The sequence below is a fragment of the Hyperoodon ampullatus genome (assembly GCF_949752795.1).
Source record: "Hyperoodon ampullatus genome assembly, chromosome: 9".
NCBI lineage: Eukaryota > Metazoa > Chordata > Mammalia > Artiodactyla > Ziphiidae > Hyperoodon > Hyperoodon ampullatus.
In genome coordinates, this window is record NC_136922.1 from 38,252,673 (window position 1) to 38,264,970 (window position 12,298).

At 36.4% G+C, this 12,298-nt stretch overlaps 1 protein-coding gene across 6 annotated transcripts in view; it reads left to right on the forward strand.

Moving 5' to 3' along the window:
* SNX13 (sorting nexin 13) overlaps positions 1 to 8,965 on the forward strand; it is a gene marked incomplete at both ends in the record, with an annotated part of 140,152 nt that extends 131,187 nt beyond the window's left edge. For all 6 annotated transcript variants that reach the window (XM_079711700.1, XM_079711703.1, XM_079711705.1 and 3 more), the window contains 2 exons: positions 132 to 244; positions 8,718 to 8,965. In XM_079711700.1, the coding sequence (XP_079567826.1) occupies positions 132 to 244; positions 8,718 to 8,965 (361 nt within the window). The remainder of the gene's footprint in view (positions 1 to 131; positions 245 to 8,717) is intronic.
* Between the last annotated feature and the right edge of the window lie 3,333 nt (positions 8,966 to 12,298).

Consider the following 12,298-nt stretch of genomic DNA (forward strand, 5'->3'; position numbering starts at 1 on the left):
TATAAAATTTCAGAAGTGTTTCCTTTTTCTGTTTACATTTGTGTTTTCTGTAGAAAATTGGAATAATTTTACCAACTTGTATCATTAGAAAATGAAAATGTTTACAAAATTTGTTTAATCTTCTTAAATAGAGATGCCTTTTGGCCAAATGGCATTTTAGCAGAGACTGTTCCATGCAGAGATAAAGCTATTCGAATGAGAACAAGAGTTGCAGGAAAAACTAAATTACTTTCAATTATGCCAGGTAAGTGAACATTTTTAGTATAAATCTTATTAATTTGTACTTCTTCTGAATTTAAGGCATTGAGCATGCTAACTATAGCTGCCTTTTTACTATAATAACTATCATTTGATGGCTTATCATATACTAGGCACTGTGCTAGGCATTTCTCATGTATCTTTAATCCTCATAACAACATTATGAAGCCTAGATACTGTTAACATCACAGCTTTATATGTGAGGAAACAGAAGCTCAAAGGGGTTAAGTGAGTCACCCAAGGTTTATAGCTAGTAAGTGAGTGTTGGGACTCTGACTCAGCTCTGAGTTCCTTGAAAGCCACTGCTTTCAACCACTTGAAGAAAAAGTGTTGCTTTTAACCACTTCGCTTTGCTGCCTTGAAACATTTTGAGAATGAAGTTGATGAATTCTGTGACAGATGAAAGGGCTGATAAAAGTGTATGAAGTATGAGGTTTTCGGGAAGAATATTTGTTCTACTTAACAAACACATTTTTTCAAAGAGTCCCTTTGAAACAACTGATTGGCCCATTCTTAATCTTTACTAAAACATGATCCTAAAGAAAGTGTGCATAGTGGCATTCTGTTGGCCTAATTTGAGTTACTTTAGAACACTGCTGTCTCACTAATTTAGATTCACTTTGTCCATTTTGTCTTCTCTCAATAAGAGCAGTTTTGTGTAGTTGGGTGGTTGTTTGATCTCTTCTTTGGTTATAAATATCTTTGAAAACACCTAGATATCTCTTCTCCACATTTTAATTGTGTATGTAGAGAATAGAAAAATATTTAAGTTCTCAGTATCTACTTCTTTTCATATAATTTTATTTTTAATTTAAACTATATTTTCATCATAGATTTTAATCAACTTTGTCTTCTGACAAGTTGGAAATTTGCCACGTAGCTAGTTATTCTGCTCTATAGACTATACTGTTGCATTTGGAGATAAAAAGCAAGTGACAGAAATAACATTTTACAAAAATAAAAAGAAACAATAACCTAGGATATTAATATACTGTTAGAATAAACCAGATGGTGCTATAGACTGACTCAGCTCTGTGGCTGGAAGAAATCCTAATGCATTTATACAGTAAATATTTATTGAGAGCCTTTCATGAGCCAGACACTATTCTTTACACTTATCGTTGCCTTCTTGGAGTTTACATTCTACTAGGGAGACACGGAAAACAGATGAAAGAAATAGATAAAGCACAGTATGTTGGATAGTGGGAAGTGCTGAGGAGACAGATAGTGCAGGAAAAGGGAGGTGTCAGGTGAGTTGCAGTTGCAGATAGGGTAGCCATTGGGGGCCTCCCTGAGATGATGACACTTATGTGAAGACTTGAAGGAAGTGAGGATAGATGTAAAAGTATATATTTTTATATATACATAATCCCTCACCTGTTTTTAGTAAATTTAAAAACTATTTGCTTTAAATTATATTGTACCCTAGTTAGAAATATACATTTTGGAAGTTGCATGTTTCTTTCGAGAGCAATAAAGTATTGCTTTTGAGGCTCCTGCTATAGGGGCCCTGACTATGAATAATTAAGAAGAATAATAGGAGATTAGTTCAAGATGGCGGAGTAGAAGGACATGCTCTCACTCCCTCTTGCGAGAGCACCAGAATCACAACTAACTGCTGAACAATCATCAACAGGAAGACACTGGAACTCACCAAAAAAGATACCCCACATCCACAGACAAAGGAGAAGCCACAATGAGATGGTAGGAGGGGCGCAATCACAATAAAATCAAATCCCATAACTGCTGGGTGGGTGACTCACATACTGGAGGACACTTACACCATGGAAGTCCACCCACTGGAGTGAAGGTTCTGAGCCCCACATCAGGCTTCACAACCTAGGGGTCTGGCAACGGGAGGAGGAATTCCTAGAGAATCAGACTTTGAAGACTGGCGGGATTTGATTATAGGACCTCGACAGGACTGGGGGAAACAGAGACTCCACACACAAAGTAGTGTGTGCATCGGGACCCAGGGGAAGGAGCAGTGACCCCGTAGGAGACTGAACCAGACCTACCTGCTAGTGTTGGAGGGTCTCCTGCAGAGGCAGGGGGTGGCTGTGGCTCACCGTGAGGTCAAGGACACTGGAAGCAGAAGTTCTGGGAAGTACTCCTTGGCGTGAGCCCTTCCAGAGTCCACCATTAGCCCCACCAAAGAGCCCAGGTAGGCTCCAGTGTAGGGTCGCCTTAGGCCAGACAACCAACAGGGAGGGAACCCAGCCCCACCCATCAGCAGACAAGCAGATTAAAGTTTTACTGAGCTCTGCCCACCAGAGCAAAAGCCAGCTCTTTTGCTCTGGTGGGCAAGTCCCTCCCATCAGGAACTTGTACAAGCCTCTTAGATAGCCTCATCCACCAGAGGGCAGACAGTAGAAGCAAGAAGAACTACAATCCTGCAGCCTGTGGAACAAAAACCACATTCACAGAAAGACAGACAAGATGAAAAGGCAGAGGACTGTGTACCATATGAAGGAACAAGATAAAACCCCAGAAAAACAACTAATGAAGTGGAGATAGGCAACCTTCCAAAAAAAGAATTCACAATAATGGTAGTGAAGATGATCCAGAACCTCGGAAAAACAATGGAGGCCAAGATTGAGAAGATGCAAGAAATGTTTAACAAAGACCTAGAAGAATTAAAGAACAGAGATGAACAATACAATAAGTGAAATGAAAAATACACTAGAAGGAAGCAGTAGCAGAATAACTGAGGCAGAAGAACGGATAAGTGACCTGGAAGACAGAATGGTGGAATTCACTGCTGCAGAACAGAGTAAAGAAAAAAGAATGAAAAGAAATGAAGACAGCCTAAGAGACCTCTGGGACAACATTAAACGCAACAACATTCACATTACAGGGGTCCCAAAAGGAGAAGAGAGAGAGAAAGGACCCAAGACAATATTTGAAGAGATTATAGTCGAAAACTTCCCTAATATGGGAAAGGAAATAGCCACCCAAGTCTAGGAAGCTCAGAGAGCAAAAATTAAAGACAAAGAAAAATTATTGAAAGTAGCAAGGGAGAAACGACAAATGACATACAAGGGAACTCCCATAAGGTTAACAGCTGATTTCTCAGCAGAAACTCTACAAGCCAGAAGGGAGTGGCATGACATATTTAAAGTGATGAAACGGAAGATCGCACAACCAAGATTACTCTACCCGGCAAGGATCTCATTCAGATTTGATGGAGAAATCAAAATCTTTACAGACAAGCAAAAGCTAAGAGAATTCAGCATCACCAAACCAGCTATACAACAAATGCTAAAGGAACTTCTCTAAGTGGGAAACACAAGTGAAGAAAAGAACCTATAAAAACAGACCCAAAACAATAAAGATAATGGTAATAGGAACATACATATCAATAACTGCCTTAAATGTGTATGGATTAAATGCTCCAACCAAAAGACACAGGCTCACTGAATAGATACAAAAATAAGACCCATATATGTGCTGTCTACAAGAGACCCACTTCAGACCTAGGGACACATCCAGACAAAGTGGGGGGATAGAAAAAGATATTCCATGCAAATGGAAATCAAAAGAAAGCTGGAGTAGCAATACTCATATCAGATAAAATAGACTGTAAAGAATGTTACAAGAGACAAGGTAGGACACTACATAATGATCGGGAGATCAATCCAAGAAGAAGATATAACAATTATAAATACATACGCACCCAACATAGGAGCACCTCAATACATAAGGCAACTGCTAACAGCTATAAAAGAGGAAATTGACAGTAACACAATAATAGTGTGGGACTTTAACACCTCACTTACACCAATGGAGAGATGATCCAAACAGAAAATTAATAAGGAAACAGAAGCTTTCAATGACACAATAGACCAGATAGATTTAATTGATATTTATAGGACATTTCATCAAAAAACAGCAGATTACACTTTCTTCTCAAGTGCGCACAGAACATTCTCCAGGATCACATGTTGGGTCACAAATCAAGCCTCAGTAAATTTAAGAAAATTGAAATCATATCAAGCATCTTTTCTGATCACAACATTATGAGATTAGATATCAATTACAGGGAAAAAAAGGTAAAAAACACAAACATGGAGGCTAAACAGTACGTTACTAAATAACCAAGAGGTCACAGAGGAAATAAAAAAATACCTAGAAACAAATGACAATGAAAACACTACGATCCAAAACCTATGGGATGCAGCAAAAGCAGTTCTAAGAGGGAAGTCTATAGCAATACAATCCTACCTCAAGAAACGACAAACATCTCAAATAAGCAATCTAACCTTACACCTAAAAGAACTAGAGAAAGAAGAACAAACAAAACACAAAGTTAGTAGAAGGAAAGAAATCATAAAGATCAGAGCAGAAATAATGAAATAGAAACAAAGGAAACAATAGCAAAGATACATAAAACTAAAAACTGGTTCTTCGAGAAGATAAACAAAATTGATAAACCATTAGCCAGACTCATCAAGAAAAAGAGGGAGAAAACCCATATCATTAAAATTAGGAATGAAAAAGGAGAAGTTACCACAAACACCACAGAAATACAAAGCATCCTAAGAGACTATTACAGGCAACTCTATGCCAATAAAATGGACAATCTGGAAGAAATGGACAAATTCTTAGAAAGGTATAACCTTCCAAGACTGAGGCAGGAAGAAATAGAAAATATGAACAGACCAATCACAAGTAATGAAATTGAAACTGTGATTAAAAATCTTCCAACTGGGGCTTCCCTGGTGGCGCAGTGGTTGAGAGTCCGCCTGCCGATGCAGGGGACGCGGGTTCGTGCCCCGGTCTGGGAGGATCCCACATGCTGCGGAGCAGCTGGGCCTGTGGGCCATGGCCGCTTAGCCTGCACATCCGGAGCCTGTGCTCCGCAACGGGAGAGGCCACAACAGTGAGAAGCCCGCGTACCAAAAAAAAAAAAAAATCTTCCAACTAACAAAAGTCCAGGACCAGATGGCTTCACAGGTGAATTCTATCAGACATTTAGAGCAGAGCTAACACCCATCCTTCTCAAACTCTTCCAAAAAATTGCAGAGGAAGGAACACTCCCAAACTCATTCTACAAGGCCACCATCACCCTGATACCAAAACCAGACAAAGATAATACAAAAAAAGAAAGTTACAGACCAATATCACTGATGTGTAAAGATGTAGAAATCCTCAACAAAATACGAGCAAGCAGAATCCAACAACACATTAGAAAGATCATACACCATGATCAAGTGGGATTTATCCCAGGGATGCAACGATTCTTCACTATACGCAAATCAATCAATGTGATACACCATGTTAACAAATTGAAGAAGAAAAACCATATGATCATCTCTAGATGCAGAAAAAGCTTTTGACAAAATTCAACACCCATTTATGATAAAAAGTCCCCAGAAAGTGGGCATGGAGGGAACCTACCTCAACATAATAAAGGCAATATACGACAGACCCACAGCAGACATCATTCTCAGTGTTGAAAAACTGAAAGCATTTTCTCTAAGATCGGAACAAGACAAGGATGTCCACTGTCACCACTGTTATTCAACATAGTTTCGGAAGTCCTAGCCACAGCAATCAGAGAAGAAAAAGAAATAAAAGGAATCCAAATCAGAAAAGAAGAAGTAAAGCTGTCACTGTTTGCCGATGACATGATACTATACATAGAGAATTCTAATGATGCCACCAGAAAACTACTAGAGCTAATCAATGAATTTAGTAAAGTTGCAGGCTACAAAACTAATGCACAGAAATCTCTTGCATTCCTATACACTAATGATGAAAAATCTGAAAGAGAAATTAAGGAAACACTCCTATTTACCGTTGCAGCAAAAAGAATAAAATACCTAGGAATAAACCTAGGTAAGGAGACAAAAGACCTGTATGCAGAAAACTCTAAGACACTGATGAAAGAAATTAAAGACGATACAAACAAATGGAGAGATATACCATGTCATTGGATTGGAAGAATCAATATTGTGAAAATGACTATACTATCTAAAGCAATGTACAGATTCAGTGCAATCCCTATCAAATTACCAATGGCATTTTTTACAGAACTAGAACAAAAAATCTTAAAATTTGTATGGGGACACAAAAGACCCTGAATAGCCAAAGCGGGAAAAAAATGGAGCTGGAGGAATCAGGCTCCTGGACTTCAATCTATACTACAAACCTACAGTAACCAAGAAAATATGGTACTGGCACAAAGACAGAAATATAGATCAATGGAACAGGATAGAAATCCCAGAGGTAAACCCATTCACCTATGGTCAACTAATCTATGACAAAGGAGGCCAAGGATATGCAATGGAGAAAAGACAGTCTCTTCCATAAGTGGTGCTGGGAGAACTGGACAGCTACATGTAAAAGAATGAAATTAGAACACTCCCTAACACCATACACAAAAATAAACTCAAAATGGGTTAGAGACCTAAATGTAAGACCAGACACTGTAAAACTCTTAGAGGAAAACATAGGAAGAACACTCTTTGACATACATCACAGCAGGATCTTTTTTGATCCACCTCCTAGAGTAATGGAAATAAAAACAAGAATAAACAAATGGGACCTAATGAAACTTAAAAGCTTTTGCACAGCAAAGGGAAACATAAGCAACACAAAAAGACAACCCTCAGAATGGGAAAAAATATTTGCAAATAAATCAGCAGACAAAGGATTAATCTCCAAAATATATAAACAGCTCATGCAGCTCAATATTAAAATAACAAACCACACAATCCAAAAATGGGCAGAAGACCTAAATAGATATTTCTCCAAAGAAGACATGGCCAAGAAGCACATGAAAAGCCGCTCAACATCACTAATTATTAGAGAAATGCAAATCAAAACTACAGTGAGGTATCACCTCACACCAGTTAGAATGGGCATCATCAGAAAATCTACAAACAACAAATGCTGGAGAGTATGTGGAGAAAAGGGAACCCTGTTGCACTGTTGGTGGGAATGTAAATTGATAGAGCCACTATGGAGAACAGTATGGAGGTTCCTTAAAAAACTAAAAATAAAATTACCATATGACCCAGCAATCCCACTACTGGTCATATACCCAGAGAAAACCATAATTGAAAAAGACACATGCACCCCAATGTTCATTGCAGCACTTTTTACAATAGCCAGGTCATGGAAGCAACCTAATTGCCCATCGACAGACTAATGGATAAAGAAGATGTGGTACCATATATACAATGGAATATTACTCAGCCATAAAAAGAAACGAAATTGGGTCATTTGTAGAGATGTGGATGGATCTAGAGACTGTCATACAGAGTGAAGTAAGTCAGAAAGAGAAAAGCAAATATCGTATATTAACGCATATGTGTGGAACCTAGAAAAATGGTACAGATGAACTGGTTTGCAGGGCAGAAGTAGAGACATAGATGCAGAGAACAAACGTATGGACACCAAGCGGGGAAAGGAGCGGGGTGGTGGTGGTGGTGGTGTGATGACCTGGGCAGTTGGGATTGACACGTACACACTGAAGTGTATAAAATGGATAACTAATAACCTGCTATATAAAAAAATAATATAAAATTCAAGAATAAAAGAGAAAAAAAGAAAAAGAATAATACATGGTGCTCCCATATTTACGTGTCTCTAGTAACTTCATGTTGCCTATGAGTAAACTCCAAACTTGCTTAACCTGACAGTCACAGCACTGTCAGTTTTCCATTTTTTTCACCACTTTCTCTTACAGGAATCCTAAAATTCAACCAAACTTTATTACCCCATTCCTTGAGCCTATCTTGTTTTTGTTTCCACTTGGTGCTCATTTGCTCATTCCTGTTCTTAAATCCTTCATCTGTTTGCACCTATGAAAATGCTGCCCAGGTGGCAAGATCTACTTCAGTTGTCACTTCCTTGAAGGGAACCTTTCCTTATTATCTCATGTTGCATTTCCTCCTTGTAAGTGTCTTTATGCTTTTAGTATTTTAATGGCGCTGTTTCTGTGTTGCAAGTTTTTTGAAATCATAGATCAACTTTCACACATTTTCTTATAGTATTTCTGACTGTGCATTAAATGTAGTAAGAGTATGTGTGTATAGTGTTTTAGAGTTTACAGATCACTTTTCACATTATCTCATCAAGGCTTTATAAATTCTTACAGTTATAATAATATTGGTTATTATAAATTCTCATTTTACAGATGAGGATGCAAACTCAGGGTGGGTAAGTTATCATATAGGTATTAAGGGACAAGATTACAACTCTAATTTGGGGTTTCCTACTTTCTCCTGTGCTGTATTTGTCTCACAGCATCTATTGTGTAAGTGCATGCATGCTTGCAAACGTATATAAGTTTTAAGTCAGTTACTAAACTTATATTAAGGTCATTAACTGAATACTTGCTACTTATCAGTTACTCTGCTTTGTACTTTACATACTTAGCATAGTTTAGGCCTTGGATTTCCTTTGAATAATGAATTGTGTTCATTTCCCCTCTCCCCTGCTTCATTTAGATGAACTGAAGCACATTATTGGGGCTGAGACAACACGGAAAGGTATTCTTCGTGTTTTTGAAATGTTTCAGCACAACCAGTTAAATAGGAGGATGGTTTATGTGTTTTTGGAAGGCTTTTTGGAAAGCTTATTTCCACAGTATAAATTCCGTGAACTTTTCAACAGACTGCATTCACGGTCAAAGCAGATGCAGAAATATAAACAGAAACTTCAAACTACTCAAGCGCCTTCTTTACAGAAAAGGTGACACTCCAATCTATGAAGCTGGTGTTCGTTTTGTCCAGGACTGATGGTATGGATGGATCTTCTGGGGCTTAACTCATATACTGTTGTGTCTGCACCAGTCTTTTAGTGTCTCAAAATAGATTATTAATACATCCATAAGACTGTGGTTCTTCTCATCCTTGTCTATAATCCAGCCACTACCAAGAGAGATTTCTGTGTCTTAAATGATTTGGTGCATATTTTTGCAACACTGAGAGGATACTGCCCCCATCTCAAGCAAGAATGACGTTGGTCTCTTCCGTTTCAAACTAATCAGCATTCTCCAGCAATGACAAAGTGCCAGAGTGTATATATGAGAGCTAAGGAAAGCACAAAACAAGAGTTCACAGACAAATTGGCTGATTTGTTTAACAGTGGGAAACTGTGCAATGTACTGTTTGGAGGGATTTGTTTTGCATAATGATTTTATAGGTCTTTTTCGGAATTTTAATATAGTGTAGATAGCCAGGTGAGTGATCTTTGGAACATCTGTTTCAGGTCTAGGGAAAGTGACAGAATGCCCTTAAAGTATGAAGTAACATTATATCCAAATTACAGTTTTGTGACATAAAGTAAAAACCTAGTATATAAAATAAAACCAGTCAAAACAAAAATTTCATTGGATTTGTTATTCATTGGTAGAAAACAGATTTTAATGGATTTTTATGTGTCTTAAGGGCTCTATTTTGCTCTTATGGTACTCAGTCATAAGCTTTATTTTGGCATTCTGTGTGAAAAGAAGCATATGATGGCTCTTATTTAAGTTACAAAATTATTACAGTTTTCTTTATCTTTAAGAGATTACTGATTATATAATAGGGGCTATAATTTGTTGAAAGAACTGCCAAATACTTCTAAAAATGTGGAAATTTAAAAAACAATACTCTATTGAAAGTTACTATATGATGATTTTAAATTGTGTGATCTAGACATACGTTAGGTGATTGCAAAAATAGCAAATCAAAGGATTAAATGAGTTTATTAGTCGTATGTAAACATACAAATTCTTAACTCTATTATAGTGTACATATATGAAAATAAATAAACAGAACTATAATATTTTTTAAAATAGGCTTTATTTATATTTTGCATAATGTAAAATTCTACTAAATAAAGCAAGTTGGCAAAACCCCTCGGTGTATACATTTAAGTCCCTAAAATAATTTTATACCAACAACAACAAAATACCTTTTCCAGTTTTGGAGCCTCTGCATTTCCTATAGTTTTCTCATTCTCCATTTGTCAATCTTGGAAGTCTTCATATGTTTTGTATGCAGGATTTCTGCATAGTTTTAAATACTTCCACCGACTAAGGGTTTGGGTGTGTCAGCATTTTTTGTTTTAAAAATATTTAACACTAAAACCTTAAAATAGTGAAGCTATTTATCAGACCACTGAGCCAAGATGCTGGTATTAAAAGAACGTCCGGGTGCTTAAGATAAAGGGACAGAGTATTGGTATCTCCCAGTTGTTTGGGAGCTTTAAGATTGGAACAAGATGTTATTGTCTTGTTCTCACTGAGATCCTACTTACAAAGTGAAGCCGAATAGAATAAAGCCTTCCTTTAAAGCTTTATAATAATAATCATATTTATTAATAATGCTGTTGTGCATACTTACAGTATGCATATTTTCAGCCTGTGTTGCATGTCTTCAGAATTATGTAAATGAAATCCCTTTCATTTAAACTTCCAAATGAGAAAAGATCCTTATTGACTCTGGTGGAAGATACAATATTTTTTCTTCTCAGTGTGTCTTCCTGCCCTGGTCTCTCCTCATGCCCCAGGCTTTGGAAGAAAAGATATGTGAAACATGTCTGTAGGAAGCATCAGCATGGCCATAAGTGCAATGATTTTCAGATATACCCCTGCCCATTTCAAGTATATTTTTGACATAAATAAAGCTAAGAGTAAGAGCCTAGTGTGTACATGTGAAAAAGCATTTCTAGATAATGTGAGGAACGCTGGCCATCAACCAGGGAAAGAAAGGTCATGCAGGATTGTGAATTTTCATGGAGCCCTGCAAGAGAACTGCAGTCATACCAAAAACTGTTTGAGTAAATGGGTTTTTAAAATAATTTTTGTTTAAAAGAGTTTATATTTCAAAAGCAGAAATGTCAAATGGTAGTCTGTAAATGGTTATGCATCTTCTCCTTGCACATCTATGTTTTACATCAGAGAGAGCCGTGGTCATGCTAAAATTAGAGATACTTTTTGAATGACTTGGTCGAGCTGTGTGTAAAATATTTAACCCATAAGTCAAGTACAGTGTACTATGTTTAATAAAGTTATTACATTTAATGCATTTACTGCATATATGAATATATACATGAAGAGGCTTTATGTCTTCTGATATTTGATTTTTGAATGTTTTTAAGTCAGTGGTGCCTTTAGGCAAGAACCTTCTAAATTAATCATTCTTTGTTTGGGTTTTCTGACTTTTCAGGTAACATAAACTTTAGAAACCATCACTACTAACCTATAGTTAATTCACCTAAAAAATTGATTGTATGATTTATATATAAGGGTTAGATGGGCATTTCCTATGATTAGGGTTTTCTGATAGTTGCTGAAAACAATTGTGCCATTGACTAATGGATGCACTTGGTTAGCCTTAATTTTTTTTTTTTTAATTTAAAACCTTGAATATTTCAGTTCCTTCATTTTAAGTTTGTGCTTTGGTGTTTGGAAAAAATCAAACAGTTAATTGCTACCAGGAAAGTGTACCAATTTTTAAAAAATTAAGAACAATATAAAATTTCACAATCTAAAATTTTAATTTGTGCAATATTTTCATTTAATGCATGTGTATTTGAGTAATTGTAAAATAAATGAATTTTTAATGTTTTGAGATGTAGTTTAAGCTGTCTTCTTAACCCAACAACTTACATTCCGTTGTTGCTGCATCCTTTTATTTAAGGACTTGTTTTAAAAGTCTTTTTGTCACTCCTTGTAAAATTCTTTTGTTAGTAAATTTTGCTTATAGGAGCATGGCTCCTGTATTACAAGGGAAAAATATAAAGAGCACATTTTAGGATTATAAGTGTTAAAAGATAACTTGTGCATATCATTCATTGTACAGTAAGTGTCAACTGTGTGCCTAACTATTCTATCAATACTTCTTTAACAAAGAAGAAACAACAGTCAGAATGTCAGTTATTTTTATTGAACTAAAAAGAAGATTAAAAATTTTATTTGGTTTGTGTTATGTTTTGTCCATTAGAAAATACTAATAAAGTATTAACAAACCTTTTTGTTGAATTTTATTTAGTAGTGATGTATTTTTATTACTTGAAAAAATGCTTGCTCAGTTGTCTT